Source organism: Haliotis cracherodii, unplaced genomic scaffold, assembly GCF_022045235.1.
Source record: "Haliotis cracherodii isolate W230 unplaced genomic scaffold, xgHalCrac1.p SCAF_1, whole genome shotgun sequence".
NCBI lineage: Eukaryota > Metazoa > Mollusca > Gastropoda > Lepetellida > Haliotidae > Haliotis > Haliotis cracherodii.
The window spans coordinates 52,665,061-52,682,947 of NW_027266264.1; the positions used below are offsets into that span (position 1 = coordinate 52,665,061).

The following is a 17,887-nucleotide window of genomic DNA, read 5'->3' on the forward strand; positions in this document are numbered from 1 at the left end:
ATCCAGGTAAGAATTGGTCCCTTTGCCTGTCGTAGGAGATGACTTCAAGAAGAAGGTGGTAAGACTCATTGGTTGATTGTATGTCATCAGACCACAACAGTGTGAGAAATTGCATAAATTCAAGTATCAAGTATCAAATATCAAATATCAAACATCAAGTTCTCACTAGTTTGTCTTGTCCAGATTTGATTATTTACAGATTTTATATAGCTAGAATACTTCAGGGTGCAGCATTAAGAAATAAACGTTCCATCAGCCACTGGTCTGCCTGGCCCACTTGGTTATCTATAGGCTGTCATGATAAAGCTGGAATAGTGCTGACTGCAGGGAAATATAACATCAACTCTCTCTCTTTCCTGTTGTGCACAAATTATTCCTCTACAGTGACATGGTTAAAATATTGCTAACCATGGCAGTAAACCCCTTTCAATCTTTTTAGTGTAATCTGCCTAAGCAACTTAACATAATTCCCAGTGGCCCTAAATGATTTCAATAGCCCAGTGACGTAATTGGCAAAGATCTTGACATATATTCTGTTAGTTATAGTATCTTCATTGAAAGGAATGCATCTCTGGTTCACTTTGCTAGTATAAAGAAGTCATTGACTTTGGGATTTGAAGGCCAAATACTATTGTATAACATCATTTCAGAATTCAATGTTATGTGTTGATATGTTATTCAAAGAATAGGAACATCATCATGTCTTCATACATCACATTCAAACCTTTTTCAGCTCCTCCAGTTCCTCCAGCTCACTGAAATGATGTAGGGCCTCATACTGGTTCAGTAGACTTGCAGGGCTTTACTTTTGTTCCCCGTGACGTCAAGCTCTCTTTGATCTCTCTCGGCTTCAAAAGGAGCGTATTATATTTGGCTAGAACCTCACTCTGCTTCAAAGGGCTATGTTGTTTTTGGTCTAGAACTATGGTCTAGTACCCTATGACTGTTTCTTCGTGACCCTGAAGGAGTTTCCTGAAGACTGAATTTTGTTCAATAGGGCCTTACCTTAGCTGCCTATACCCTCAATAACCTCACTTTACTTCCTTTCATCCTCACCCTGGCTCTTTAAAATTGGAACCACAAACTGGTTGTTTAGAACTTCACTCTGGTTATCTAGAACCGCACTTTGGATAAGTATAACCTCACCCTGGTTATATGGTACTGCACTTTGGATAAGTATAACCTCACCCTGGTTATATGGAACCGCACTTTGGATAAGTATAACCTCACCCTGGTTATATGGAACCGCACTTTGGATAAGTATAACCTCACCCTGGTTATCTAGAACCGCACTTTGGATAAGTATAACCTCACCCTGGGTATATGGAACCGCACTTTGGATAAGTATAACCTCACCCTGGTTATCTAGAACTGCACTTTGGATAAGTATAACCTCACCCTGGTTATATGGAACTGCACTTTGGATAAGTATAACCTCACCCTGGTTATCTAGAACCTTGTCTAGAACCACACACTGGCTGTCTAGAACTTCACTCTGGCTACGTAGAACTCCATTCTTTTTACATTATATTGGTTCTCTTTGATCCGACTGACTGTCTTTCTAGAACCTCATTCTAGTTACCTGTGACCTCACACTGGCTCACTTTGGCTACCTACAACTTAGTAGGACCTCACTCTAATTGTCCGTGACTGCACACTAGCCCTCCTTCCCTTGACTCTGGTTATCTAGAACCCTGCTGGTTCTCTGGGGCTGCCCTCAGTTTCTCCAGGACCAGACTAAGGTTCTCGTTCCTCAGTACCATTCCTTACTACCTCATAGCTGCACTGCCAGATGTGCACTTACCTTTTAGACCTGACATAACTTACATGTGTTTAGCATCTTTGACAACAGTCTAAAAAAACAGCTGAAAACTGATTGAAATATCATATTTCCTGCTGTTGTTTAGTTCCATGTCAGATTTCATTTACTCTGTTAATACTGCAGTTGCTGCCTGCTACAGGTGGTACCTGCTTTGTGTAATTTGTGAATACTGACATGGGAGCCATGTTTAAAATCCAGTCTCTGTTTTTGTAGGCAGCAACTGTATAAGCAATGGTAGTGTATTTACAGTGAGAAGCAGTCCTGTCCACATGTGCCTTGGGTTTCGGGGTCATCAAGTTTGATTAACTGATTTGTTTTTTTTCTCGAATTCCCCTGTATCTTCAGTTAAACAAACTACCATTTAAAAGAGGTGAGATTTCTCCAGGATTTCGCACAGATTAGGACCAGCTTGCATGCCAGTATTTCAATAAAATAAACCAATGAGGATATGTAATGCAAGTTTTTTATCTTTACATAATTTGTATAGGATTAAGTTACTTGTTAAACGGCTGTAGGCTTGAGCTCGTCAAGCAGGCAAATAAACGCCTGTCAATAGACTTGCCACTCTGACGTGCTGTCAAACACTTTTGCCAAAAATGTTGCACAGATCATAACAGGCGATGTCCAATTCCCTCAACAATTGACACAGACTGTCCCAAGCACCTGCCTGGATCAGTGGGGTGCCCTCCAAGTTTACATTATTGGCGGTTCTTACTATAACATCCAGCTTTTGTTTATGCTCTCTGCAATCTGATTTCCCCTTTCACAGCAGAACTATGCTAATTGGCCAGGGGCGGGATCGAGGGATATTTTCGCAAGAAATTCCTCCCCATTGGCCACAAAGCGATAGTTCTGTGTTGGGCGATTCTTGACATCTCCTTCTGCGTATCCGAGGATTGTTGTATAATTCCGATATCAATCGCGATGGCCCTAGGGTTCTTGGCTCACAGATCTGAGGAGTTCTCCCCATTCAACCCTGCCTGTATTTGCTCCACAAACTTTCCCCTGCCTATGAAAATAATCTCTTTTCTTGGAATATTTGATGCCAGTAGGAACAGTTGATCTCGTATGAAACAAAAATTAGAAAAGGAAAGTTCCCTCTGTTTTCTTTCAAAACATTTACGGTGATTGTAATCTTTTTGATATGATATTCTTCCTCCTCATAGTAACAACTTTGATCCAAAGTGGTATAATTACAAACGTTCCTGCTGGTTTCTGTCAATGGGATATGATATTCTTCCATGATTTCCGGTATTTTCATATAACAATTTGTTTCCTTTCTTGTGTTTGGTCATCATATAGACAGGAAGTACCAAGATTAGCAAGTTATTTTGTTCAACCTTTTCTGTGTATGTAGGTGATGTATTATCATGTAACAAGTATACATACAGAACTGCAATCTATTCAGTTGATACGCCTTTGTTTTACAATCAAAATCCTGTCTACTTAAGAATTAATCTCTCACTTTGATCATGTTGATGTTAAAATGGAAACATGTTGGATAGATTATTGCATTCTTTCAAGATTCTCATTCATTGATTAAAAAAACATAAGTAGGAGCCATGCCCTTTTTACTCGTGCAAGTCTAAGCCTTCATGTTGAAACCTCTCATTGTAGTTAATACAAAACACTACTCGGCAATCACTAGATTCTATGAGGCCTGTCGTATCTGTTTCATATCCCAATACATAAGACAGGATGAGTATTGTGTCGAGCTGTGCAAGGCCGGGTGGTGTTTGTGCTGCTACGGCTGCTGTTGCTGTTGTAGATCCTGCTGGGGAGCGGGAAGGTCAGGAGTTACAAGTATCATTGCCCAACACAATGAAGTAAAGATGTGTACACTTCGCTCCATCATCTCTCAAGCCCTGTATGTGTGACACCACACTCAACTCTCAGGCAACAATTCATTTGGGGAAGCTCAGGCGTCTTTCAGTGAGGACATTTCTCGGATCGGATTTAGCTGTAGGATGTGTTCATTTTGGATGTTTTCGTATTTAATTCAATTGAAGTTTCTGTTAGCTTTTATGTATCTTTTGAAAAAGCAGACCACACACATCTCAATTGTGTAACACAGCTAGGCAAACCTTTCCGGGGCAGGATTTGTGTGTAGGGTATATGTACATCGATTATAAAAAGATTAGTTTTGTTGTTTTATTTTTAATTGTTTTATGATTGGTCAAATAGAAAATGGGCAGTTGATCCTTCATAAAACAATTAAGATATATTTTTAGTAAACTGATCCGAAAATTTGTCTTTTCAATTGTTTTTGGTTAAATAAGAATTCGAAGTAAATTTTGAAATATGAAATGAAAAGGACAACAAGAAACTAATTAGACTCAAATGGAAAATAATATATTTTTTTCATAGGGAATATGTCATTGTTATTGTGGAAGGGAGCTCATGGATGAAACATGTGAACTGTTTACGTGGTTCATGGGGTTTGATTTGGAAGGATACAGAGACTGCAGAAGACTTTCGACTGCAATTGCCTCATTTATGTCTCATGTCTAAGCAAAAATACACATTCTTTAACTTATTTCATTGTTAGGTGTCCATACAAACATTTGTTTTCACATCTTACATGTATGTTTGCATGGTTTTCTTCTTTAACACAGAATAGGTTAACAATAACTTTTATGTACCTTGCACCTTGTATATCATTAAAATGCCCTTCAGTTTAGTAAGTGGTAAATAAATGCCACATGCCTTTCTGGGAAATCATGTAACAACCTCCAAGTTGGTTTCTCTTTCCAACAATTTTATTGAGTAGTTTGCCTGGTGGTTTATATTGTAGTGCATGGAGTCCTCTGTCTCTGTATGCAGGCTCTCTTGCCACTAAGGTAGCACAATTAGCTCCTGTTCTTTGATATGTGAACACACATAGACCATCTGGTCACAGTAGCTTGGACTGCTCTGTTCTCACTAGGATAATACTACTTACGTGTACTCAGTACAGATATGCACTGTCTAAAGGACCCCCACCCTAACCCCTCCCCACCCTGTCAATTTGGTGACCCCAGGTCCGTTCCCCTAGGACAAGTGACAGAGGGCGTTCAATATAATCTGTAGCTCGGCGCGCGCCTGTAATGATTTTGCAGTGTTTACGCTGTCTATTACTACCATGTGTAGGTTGGGGCTGCACAAATCTCCCTATTGTTTTGCAAGTTGGCCTCACAAGGTTGTGGTCTGCACTTGGTGTCACGCTGTACGCAGTGCACTGTTGACATGCCGAAAAAGGAAGTACACTCACTGAGATGAAATTCTAAGCAGATGGCTGCAATTTTGTCAAAATGGTTGTGAGGTTTGAATCAGAACAGGTGGTGGGCAATTCCAGAACTACGGTACTTGAGAGTTCGTGGAAGGTTTGCGAGTTCTGACTACGTGGTGGACATTGCTGCCCACAACTAAATGTGTGGCATTTGGAAGCATCGTCACTGGGTATACCTTGAATCTCAACCTTTCATCGTACGCCAGGAATGTGGAAAGTTAGTGAGACAAGAAAGGCCTTGTAGTCTTTACCTCGCTGTTTTTCCAGCAAAGATGTCATCTGGACTGTCATGTGCGACAATAAATGTTCAGGTGGAGGAGAACTTGCAATTGTCTGTCAGACTTAAACAAATCCTAGCACTGTTTCATTTTGAGCACATGCTCTGAAGGTTTTCAAGTGACCTTGCATGTTCAGTCCTAGAAACATACTTTCAATGTAACCCCTAGTCATACATGTAACACAGACACTGTTTTTTTTCAATTTTTATTCAAGGTTTCTTGAACTTTTGAGTGGATACTCTTCTCCAATGTTAACAAGGCAAGAGCTGGGTTTTTTTTATCTTGAAACCTGGTTATATCATATCATGCATATGCTGCTGTTAAAGTAGAAACAAGTGTAGGTATTACTTATCAATTTCACAGTTTGTGTATATCTTTTGTGTGAATCGATTGAATCATATTGAATAATAGTGTGGCATGTGCTTTTTAAAAAAATAATATGCTTTTGTTTCCCTTCCAATATCAAAATCTGAACACTGACAAATGTCTATAGTGTGTTGTATGCATGCACTCATGGCTACACAGCTGTTTAGGTGATATGTCTTGCTGGAAAACCTGAATGTATCTGGACCTAACCATAACACCTGATACAAGAGTTGGATTGAAGTAGGCATTGTCTATATTTGCATTTGTTGTAATGGTGCTTGTGGGTTTCACCAAGTGATAAACATCCAAGAACTGCATCACTTTGGCTTTTCTCCCACATAAGCTGCCTTGTCGGGATTTAACTTTCAAAGCTGCGTTAAACCAATCTCACTCGCTGACCCACTCACCAGCTGTAGTGGACGGTAGGTATCCTGACAGTGGTGTATCTATCTATCCTAGTAGTGGGTGAGAAACTTGAAGGACAAATGTCAGGAGGAACCTGATGCTGATCGAGGACTAACTGATAAAAGTGTTCAGTTGAGGTGTTGCTGTGATACTATTACAGTACACCCAGAAACATAAAAAATACAAGCTAATTCTCTGTAAATGCAATTTCATTTACCAACGATCTACTAACTCAGAAGCTGTACATATAGTGGAATTATGTACACGGTCAGTGGACAAAGAAATAAACCATTGTTACATGAATCCATTTGAGATACTTTATCCATTCTGATGTTTGACTTTTAGTGTGAGTTAATTGAGATAGGCAGCTTAGATCACAAGCTAGGATGTTCAAGTTGATTTGCCGATGCAATTGAACCCATTGGGTCAGCCTCTCAAAGTACTAGTTGAACATTCTGTAGCATTGTCACCTTGGATCATGGGTGTGCTAGGGGTCATGTATTCTTTTGTTACTTCTCTCTTCAAGATGTTTGAATGTTACAGCTGTATTGGTATCTCAAGCTGATAATATTGTCTCAATTACGACTGTATCGCCAGAATGGAAAGTGGTGGCATTATATTTAGACAACATGCGCTGGGTATGTCTCTTTTTGTGATTGTCACCACGTTTCCCGAGTGAGTCCGTGCAAACACGCTTAGAAAACATTCTCATATGGAATTTATTGGAGCTATTTTTGTCAAGGAAGAAAAAAATCTGTAGGTAAAATAAATGACAGACCAGGAGGTGTTTGTAGTGGCTCAGTGTCGAGACGTGTGTTTACTTGCCTCATATTTTCAGTTTATCATAAGTTCATTCGGTTATTTTGTGGAGAATTATTACTTTCCTGTATTTATGTTTTCCTCTCCTACTTCACAGTCAAAAGAACCATTGTAAAATAATTTAAATGTGGAAATGATTATTAATGACAAAATTTGAAATTTGAATGAAATTATTGTGCTATCTGAAATAGTGTATTAAGATATATATTTCTTGATTCTTTCATTTTGTTGATACAATATGAAAGTAAATGTTATACTGCCATGCATTCAAATGATTGTACATTCCAGACATCAAGGAGCCATTAGGAGTTAAAGGGCTTCCCTGGGAAAGTCTTATATGCAGACTAAATATTTTTATACTGAATTTCTGGCAAAATAAAACTTCAGTGTCTAGGGGGTGTTATACAAGTTCTTCCTTCACTGTCACATGTCTAGATACAACACGGGGCAGTTGGGTAGCCTAGTGGTTAAAGCGTTCGCTCGTCACGCCGAAGACCCGGGTTCGATTCCCGACATGGGTACAATGCGTGAAGCCCATTTCTGGTGTCCCCCGCCGTGATATTGCTGGAATATTGCTAAAAGCGACGTAAAACCAAACTCACTCACTCACTCACTAGATACAACACAGTCTTTAGTTATATTAGAGTGACCATTTTATTTAAACTTGAGCTGCACATCTTTAAAAACAAGATCTAATTACCAATTCACAATAGTTGAGAAATACTGTTTAATTAACACTGCAAGTTAAAAAAGTGTTTAAACATATATATGTTTAGGCATCAAACTAAATTAGTGGTAATTTTACTAGTGCAGCTTTGTGGCCGTCCAAGTGTTCTATGATGCTGCATATAGAAGGAGGTTTGAATCCCATATTTGCTGCAACTATGATCTGTATACTTTACCATGCATGTCATCATATCCCAATTGTGTGGATTGATGCTCATGATGTCAATCACCAGATTGTCTGGTCCAGACCCGATTATTTACAGACTGCCGTCATATAGCTGGAATTTTGCTTAGTGCAACATTAAACAGCAAACAAAAAACTTTACCATGCTTGTGGCAGTTGTCCTCAACCTGCAACTCTCTGGGCTTTCCTGTCTCATTAAGTCCTAATAAATGAAGCACTAGTCAAAGCAGAGTTAACCTGGTCATCCATCCACTCACTCACTACAGCCTCAACTTCTTGTATGAGTTAACCCCCTTCAATCAGAAGATCATGTGTCCATGAAATAGTACTGAAATTCCCATTAACACTTTCAGAGCGGATCTACACCCTCCTTTCATCCAACACTGATCGAATTAACCCCATATTCAAACAAAGATTGGCGTCTAACAGTTTTATTGATGTCATATTGTTTTGTGAAGAATATAAACCTCTTTATGTAAGTTTTTCTCTGGTTATGGGCAGTTCCTCTGAAACCAATACCATTGACGTCTACCAGGACGTACACACTGGACTTGCCGCTGGCGACGCAACAGAGGTGGGACTCTCTTGATCAAATACTTCAATTTCATTTCATTTTGTGTATATGTTTTTTAGCTCTAAGCTATTATTGCTTGTGAGGGTCGCGCGACAGAGTCTTGTATAGTTTGTGATCTGCCTTAGGAAGAACGTGCTAGTCTGGAGTTGTGTTTAAAGGGGACATTTCCTTCTGTTGGGTGTTGATGGGCATATCATAGACATTACAGCACTATATTGTTTTCTCATTTCACAAGAATTTCACAAAAACATGTGTGGCAAAGTGTCTAAGGACGTGTGCTCGAGTGGAAGAATGTACAGCAAGTTGTTGGGACTCTGTTGACAATAGCTTTGATGCCTGATTTCTGTTTAGATATAGGAAACTGATATTCAATTATTTACACAATGATTGTTATATTGATATGATCAAATTTGATAGTTTGAAACTATGTTAAATGTAACTGACATTAACTCAGCGTTAGAAATTGGCACTCATCCTGTTGTCCTTACCAAACTGCCTAATAGTTAATCCATCATAAGGACTATTAGAAATTTGCCATTTTTAATGGTTTTGCTTATATGTTATCATTATAAGAACTAGTAAAAATGTTAGTTTCCACCACTGCATTAACTATGCATGACAGCTGCTTCATATTGAATAGGTATTATAGATATTATATAGGTAATCTCTTGCACTAGGGTAGGTAGCTGGTACCTGCACAACATGAAACTAGATTAAATAGACAAAATATGATCAGTTTCTATGATTAACATATTCATATAACGTTTTAGTAGTATAAATTTATGTTCTAAATGTAGTAAACAGTGTTTGAATCTAATAGCCTGAACTTCACCTCCCAGCCATGTTATACATGTTACTACTTGCATTCAGATTGTCATAAGCTAAGCTTCCTTGACAAAAGAATTTCCCCAGCCTTGGCCTCAGACAAGTAACATATGTCATAGATTGCTTGAATTTATTGACCTAACGATTAAAGTCAATAAGTAATTATTCATAAAATTATCATCAATCAGTTAAATTTTATTAAACATTGTAAATGTAACGTGTGGAATAAAACCAAATTTAGGAATCCAGCTAACTTGGTTGAACAACTGTTTCTTCTGTTGTGGCTGTATATGCAAGTGATTATCCTGCCATTTTACCCCGGAGTGCCTGTTGATATTTTGATAGCCCCTCTCCTTGGGCCTGGTGGTGTTTACAGCTACCAATCTTCTACATGTCTGTGATCTCAGGACCACAGTGTCTCTCACAGCAGCCTGTACCTGCCCTGCTTCCCCTGCAGATATCACACATATGTCAGCATTTCCAGGATGGATGGCATACCTACCATAGTGTCATGACCCATGGGCTAGCACACCTACCACAGTGTCATGACCCATGAACTAGCACACCTACCATAGTGTCATGACCCATGGGCTAGCACACCTACCACAGTGTCATGAGCCATGGGCTAGCATACCTACCACAGTGTCATAAGCCATGGGCTAGCATACCTACCACAGTGTCATAAGCCATGGGCTCGCATACCTACCACAGTGTCATAAGCTATGGGCTAGCATACCTACCACAGTGTCATAAGCCATGGGCTAGCACACCTACCACAGTGTCATGGGGCTAGCACACCTACCACAGTGTCATGACCCATGGGCTGGCATACCTACCAAAGTGTCATGACCCATGGGCTAGCATACCTACCACAGTGTCATGGGGCTAGCACACCTACCACAGTGTCATGGGGCTAGCACACCTACCACAGTGTCATGGCCCATGGGCTAGCACACCTACCACAGTGTCATGACCCATGGGCTAGCACACCTACCACAGTGTCATGACCCATGGGCTAGCACACCTACCACAGTGTCATGACCCATGGGCTAGCACACCTACCACAGTGTCATGACCCATGGGCTAGCACACCTACCACAGTGTCATGACCCATGGGCTAGCACACCTACCACAATGTCATAAGCCATGGGCTAGCATACTTACCACAGTGTCATAAGCCATGGACTAGCACACCTACCACAGTGTAATAAGCCATGGGCTAGCACACTTACCACAGTGTCATAAGCCATGGGCTAGCATACCTACCACAGTGTCATAAGCCATGGGCTAGCACACCTACCACAGTGTCATAAGCCATGGGCTAGCACACCTACCACAGTGTCATCAGCAAACATGGGGTGGCCCGGTAGTCTTATTACTTTGGACATTCTTTCCCCCATTAAGCTAACAGGCTCTGATACAACTAAAATATTGTTAAACTTCCGTTCACTTGCTCACATATTTCAGGTATGGTTTGTTTGTTTGTTTCTTTGTTGTTTAATGCCGCACTCAGCAATAGTCCAGCTATATCACAGCGGTCTGTAAATAATCGAGTCTGGACCAGACAATCCAGTGATTAACATCATGAGCATCGACCCACGCAATTGGGATCGATGATATGCATCAACCAAGTCAGCGAGCCTGACCACCCGATCCCGTTAGTCGCTTCTTACAACAAGCGTAGTCGCCTTTTACAGCATGAATGGGTTGCTGAAGACCTATTCTACCCCGGATCTTCACGGGTGTCTACAACTTAGTATTTCTATACACTGGAAGTGGAAAGATGATTTTTGAACACTTAAGAAAAAAGTAGTAATTCATTTGTACATTCATGATGATTAAATATTTTAAAATCTTTTGTTACATTTATCATGACATGAGAGAAGAACATTCCCCCTTGCAACTTCTTTGTCAGCAAATCCTTCCTGTTGTATGTGAAGAACTGATCAGTTCTTCTATCATAATATCAAATTGATATCATTTCCTATGTAGATTATCATGAAATTTCTCATGGTCATCTTGACTGCCAAGCTCACCTGTCTTAAAGAACATGATTATTTCTGCATCAACATGTTTGAATGTCAATGTTAATGACTTCTAAGCCAGTCTGGCTACAAGTAATGAGGAACATGCATTTCTGAATTAAGATTCCATTTGGAACAGGACAGAACAGTTTAGGCCAATCAGTTGAGTATCAGTGTCACAAATTGGCAGCAGGTTGAGCTGGTTGCTGTGTCTAGTGCTAACAACGTTGTTAGCCAGCAAGCCTGTTGTGACAGGGACGATGTGATGTTGTTGTAGTAAGGACAGAGATGCTGATTTTGAGATGTCCATACTTGGCCCATCTGGACTGAAGCTGGTTCTACTGGTGGTTGCTGGACTTTCATCCCTTTCTCATGGGAACATCAGGGCCTAGTGGTTTAAGGTCATCATCTCTATGACTGTTTCCACCATCTACAGAATGTGAACCATTATGGATGTTATAATCAAGCCAAAAATGTATGATTATGTTTTTGAGGTTACCTGATTTTCCTTAGTGTTTGGACTCCTGTCTTTCTATGGTCTTTCTTGCAAATGTAGTAATACATCTAAGCTAGTTGCAGGTATGACAACTGTAGTGCAGGGTTGGAATTGAGCATTAATCCACTAGTCCAAATTTAGTTTAGTGGCATAGATGGCATCTCTGTAGCTGATCATATTTGCAGTCTTTATACTTATGGTCGTCCAACTGGATAGTGTGAAATATGAAATTTCATTCGTTATTTTGTTTGTCTTCAATAGTATGAAAGGACAGACATTGGTGGAATATTTGAGTTGTTTTTTTCTAAGTCAAAACTTTTGTACCATATTTTCTTAGGTACCAGTGATTTTCCTGCTCCAAGCGTACCAATATTAATGGCTTCCTCAATGACTTCATGTTTAAAATCTTGTTTAAGGCTTTGAAAAACACGATGTAAAAATAAGTTTTTTTTCCAGGAAGCATCCATATCCACAGATTTGGCTATTCCTGTCCTGATAAAGTTTAATCACTGTTCATTGATAGCTATGATTAATTGCTGATTATCACAAAGCACAAGTTATAAAAGAGCTGTCAGTTGTCATATGTTTTTGTGAACAGTATGGGTATTTCTGCAAAGAGCTAAACTCAGGTTCATTGTTTGTTACTTTCAGATTTTATGTAGGCCACATATATACAGGGGCTATGGCAGTCTAACATTTGTAAAATGGGGCTCTGGTGCTTATTCACACCTTTCACATTGCATCTGGAGAACTGATTCAGATTGTGTGGTCATCCATCTCTTACAAAGATGGAACTCCCACATTGAGTGAGGGTTGATCTGACCAGTGCCACCCTGCTGCAATGTATGGATGCTGTGGTACTGATGACCAACATAAGTCTTTTGTATCTCACCTCGTCTTTGTTGTTTCAGAAAACCCTTGGGGAAGAAGGTATGTCCCTTGAGTTCCGTCACATCGCGAGCTACCTCATCTGGTACTGTTCCCATCACACCCAGTCCGAGGAGCTGATGCACGAAGTCATCCTGTGTGTGGGCTACTTTACTGTTCTGAACACAGACAACCAGGTGAGCTGCACCACATTGTGCTCGTGGACACTATGGTAGAGTTTACTTTTGATACACTGTGAAGTAGACCATCAATCATACCAGTCATCATTTCGTCTCTATTGCTGCTCACAAATTTTGCATGAAATCTTACCTAACATACCAACTATTGTCCATATAACGCTATACATACATTCACATTACCCAGTGTCACCTCTTTCTCCTGTACACACACCTACCTCACCTTCTTCTATACACCTTCATTATGATTATCCTATACTTACATCTACCTCACCATTTTTCTATACCTACCTCATCATTCTTTACCTACATTTACCTCACCATTCTACTATGCCTACATTATCTCACCATTTTCGTATTCCTACACCTACCTCACCATTCTCCTATTCCTGCACCTACCTCACCATTCTCCTCTTTCTACACCTACCTCACCATTCTATTACTACATCTCCCTAACCTTTCTCCTATTCCTACACCTACCTCACCATTCTCCTATTCCCGCGCCTACCTCACCATTCTACTATACCTACACCTACCTCACCATTCTACTGTTCCTACACCGATCTTGCCATTCTGCTATACCTACACCCACCTCACCATTCTCTTCCTACACCTACCTCACCATTCTATTCCTACACCTCCCTCACCATTCTACTATTACTACAACTACCTCACCATTCTACTGTACCTGCATCCTCACTACTTCACCAAGTGTCACTTATTTATGCTACCTTCATCCTACCTCTCTGTTTATTATTTGCATTAACCAATTACATATCCCAGTATGCAGTGTGAGTCAATCTTCCAGATCACAGACTGAGACTGCAGTTGTTTTCAACATAAGAATTCACCAATGTATTATTTTGGCCCCCTTTGTTTCCTGGAGCTACTATAATGACATTATCAATCAAAACATGAGATGTTCAGGATGTAGGCAAAGCAAATCAATAGTTTGAGGGAAAATGGGAATTTTTGAAAATAGATTTACATATTTTTTATCTTCAAAGGTTAATCACTGTTCACCTATTATATATATATCTGAAATGTCTACATCTTCAGCATTGCATGGGACTGAATACTACCCTCTAACATCTGGAAACAAAACCATGATTTTAGCTTGTATAAAATCAACATTTATGGCTTGAGACATTTTTACCATGCTAAATTAGTATATCATTTTACACTGGTCTTCCAACCCACACACAGCATCACTGACCTGAAATAAATAATTCAAAACCTGCAACAATTCTGATGATCTGAAATAATACCTGCTGTCACACCTTCATCCTGTTAGTAAATGAGCCCCGCTGGCTTTTATCTACATAATACTGAAGGCCCATTACCAAACTAGCCAATGACTAACAGATAATTGGAATCAATTGCCGGCCATTATCACACACCAGTAAGGCCACTGTCTGGTCTACCTGTTACAGAGATAAGCTGGTTTACCTTGCTAGTGTTATAGTGGTTATATCCCAGCCAGCCATTGTACATCCTGGTCATCCTGCTTGTTATTGAATTGACTCATCAACATTTCTCTGCTTGTAATAAGCCATGTTATCCTGAGGTAATCTGGCACCCACTAGCATTACTGATCACTTTTATCTTGGTAGATTCTCAATACCCCTGTCTATGATGTATCTGGTATCACACGTATTTAATGCCAGGCCCGTCACGCCAGTAACGAGTAAAACTCTAATCCCCAGGCAAAATTTACGACTTTGTGAGTTTTTCCAGACAATGATGAGGACACATTTAATCAACTTAAAATCACCAGACTACAAACAAAAGCTCTTTTCTAAACTAGACTCAAATCCAGGGGGACAACATGAAATATTTTAATGTAGCTTAGTGTGACATTTAATTGAATAAAGCTCATATTTTGCCTGGATTAGTTTTTGTACTGCAAGATTAGGGTCCTGGATGGGCTCTTTAGGGAGGTCTCCGAGCCTGTCGGGATCTCGCGAGCTGGGGCGGCAGTACGAAGCTGGCCCCTAGGGTGTAAGTGGAATAATAACAGACCCGTGTACAGCCCATAGGGAGAGGAACGACCGCTTCGACTAGCTTTGTTAGCAGAACTGCAAGAGAACACCGAGGATGTGTGGGGCGTGTGTAATACTACCTTGGCGATTGTGTTATGTATGAATTGTGTGCTACAAAAGTAATATTGATGCTGTACCATTTGTCAGGATTTGATGCTCAATGAATGGAGTATTTCGGCCAAGATAATGATGAAAGATCGGTATCCAAGTGGTTTTATCAGAACGTTTGGTTGTCAGTCAGATTTAAGCTTATATTGATCGTCAGTATCTATGGCATTAAACATTACTTCACTGATCTTAATCTTTTGAAAGAAAATCTGTCATTGCCGCTGTAACTCGAGGAGGTTAGAATAGCAGTGAAAGATAGGTATAGATGACCTATACATGTTATCCTTCATATATGGCTGTGTAGTCACACTCTGGCTGGATTATCAGAAAGGTTGGCATATTTTGAGTAATAGAAAGACAATAGTAATGAATGTTTTACTGATACAGTTGAGAGTCGTATGCTTTATGCCACTTGGTACATATCTTAATTCATCACCAAGTTTAGCCTCCCGTCCGGTGTTCAAAATTCATGGCATCCTTTAGGTTTGCTGTCTAGGTTTATTCTAGGTTTCTGTCCCAGTAGTACTCTGATATCAATTATTATGCTGAATACTTTGCAACAGGGTTTTACCTTGACTTACAAAACTGGAGTCCAAGGGACCCTCAATAATTAATTTCATGGGTCTTTACAGGAAATGTGAGGGACCTGTAAAGTAATGAAATGATGTACTGTACTGTACTGTACGATTTGATAATTACCCTAATGACAGGAACTTTTTATTTCTTGTTACAATGAATGTTACTGTGCAACCTGAGGGTTGCACTATATATTTTTTCTGAGTCTATTATATACATTTGTGCATACTGGATGCACATCTCTGCATCATGTAAGAGCCTGTTGCAACTTTAACCCAACCCTTGTGATTTTACTGACTTATCAGTGTTAAAAATTAAGGGGGGTTACTGGGGGTCATTAAGGTTTCCTGCCTGCCTGCCTGCCTGCCATAGTATTTGAATCTAGGGACCCCAAATTTTTCATTTTCAACATAGGATAAAGACGAAGTCCCCTTGACTGTCAGTGAGTTCTATTTTATGTAAATATAAACGGTCTTTACAACATGTTCTTGCTTTCTGCAGCATCAGCTGGTTTGAGGCTAAATGTAGTGAAGGCACTTTTCATCAAAGTTACAGAAGTGCATGTTCTGTAATGAGTTGTTTACTTTTGTATGTACAGTCACATGAATTGAATTGTATCATGCTCCAAATACTAATCTCGGTGTCTACAGTTATTTCTATTTTATTCTGATGAAGAATCCTAAGAATGCCACACTTATTGACCTCAATTTGTAGATTGGTTTTCCATGAGTAAAGATGAGATGGATTTATTTTAATTAACCCTTGTTGCTCAGAGTTGCATCAATTTGAATATAGGAAAAAAATCTATGTGTATTTATACTCCTTGCACAAGCAATAATGTCATAGGTTTTTAGACACGATCTAAATGTGTGGCTCCCTTGCTTGACATTACCAGTTGTTTTGGTTGTTGGAGTGATTGCATATTGCTCTGAGTAGGTAGCAAATTAGACTAATGTACAAGGAACCAGGATTCTGTGATTGAAAAGGGTTATTTCAGATATTTGAGTGTTGAATCCCTCTTTGGTGCGGGATTAGTTTGAATAAAAGAAAAATGAATCCAACCCAAACTGAGATATTGAACAGGGCGATTAGTGATATATGAGCAGAAAGTAGGAAGCTCGGGATACAATTTTTTGATGCATTAGTGATTAAGTTGAGATAATAAAAGGTGCATCTTGCAGTCTCTGCTTTCAGATCCTGATATTTGATGCATTAGGATAAGGAAGGTTCAAAATAACTAATTCATCTTGTGACGAGAGCGACTTGGTCGCCTTTGAGCGACTGTCCTAATGTTTTGGCAGCCTAGGGCATGACTGATGAGGCTGGGTTAAATAGAGGATTTGGCCCTGCTTTGTCCGGCAACCTGATCAGCTAAATCACCCAGCGCTCAATCACAGTTCAGTATTTCTCAATGCCTCTGACTTCTACGATTGTATACCTGCAAGTCAAATCAGACGCTTTTCTGTTTGGAAAATTACACTGGGGTCATTAGGGCTTAGCTTGATAGAATTTTCCATTTGGATTATGCTAGCCTCAATAAATGATTTGAAATATTGGCTGGTAAGTCGGGAAAGTTGAAAGCAGCGAGTTGAACCTCTATCATCAGGGGGCATTATCTAGGTGCTGGGGATCAAGAGGCCAGTTGGAATTGTCACGAAATCAAACGAGAATGTAATCAAAGTTCCGATTATTCCAATTTTACAAAACAGCTGATCCTTAAACAGGACAATTCGCTACCATTCATTTTGCATGTTTAGGCTCAAATTTGTTCATGAGACTGTGCTCTGTAATAGCTGTTATCCTGAGGCAAATTTCCTTACTAAATGATGATTAAAGTAGAGGATATTCTGATTAAAGATGGCCATTTTTAGTCATTTACCCAATTATGATAAACTTTATTAAAGGATTGAGATGGTGAATGAATGCACTTATGCAAATGATGATGCCTTTAGAACCAGAAGTTACTAAGATTACACTGATTGTGAAGAAAATGGTTTTTTTACATACATGCATCATATATCACAGTTGACAAGTAAATTGACCAAAAGTTCCTTTTTTATTGCTAAGTTTTGGAAAAAGTGTGCAATGAATGGGACATTTACCACACCTTATATTTTCTCTGGAAGAAAGATAATTCTCAGGACAATTGTCAGTGAGTTTCTTCTTTGAGAAAGAATAGATAAGTATTAAGAACATGGTATAAATTTTGTTTGAAGGGGATCAGATAGTACTAACAAAGGATGTGTTTTTGTTTTTCTCAATTATTGTTAACAAATCAATAAATAAAGTTATGATCTATAATCATGTGTG

The 17,887-nt window shown here is 39.4% G+C and overlaps 1 protein-coding gene across 1 annotated transcript in view; it reads left to right on the plus strand.

The window, feature by feature from the left end:
- LOC139479371 (S phase cyclin A-associated protein in the endoplasmic reticulum-like) overlaps positions 1–17,887 on the plus strand; it is a 105,626-nt gene that overhangs the window by 51,302 nt on the left and 36,437 nt on the right. The window contains exon 26 of the mRNA XM_071262231.1: positions 12,699–12,851. Coding sequence (XP_071118332.1) covers positions 12,699–12,851 — 153 coding nt within the window. The remainder of the gene's footprint in view (positions 1–12,698; positions 12,852–17,887) is intronic.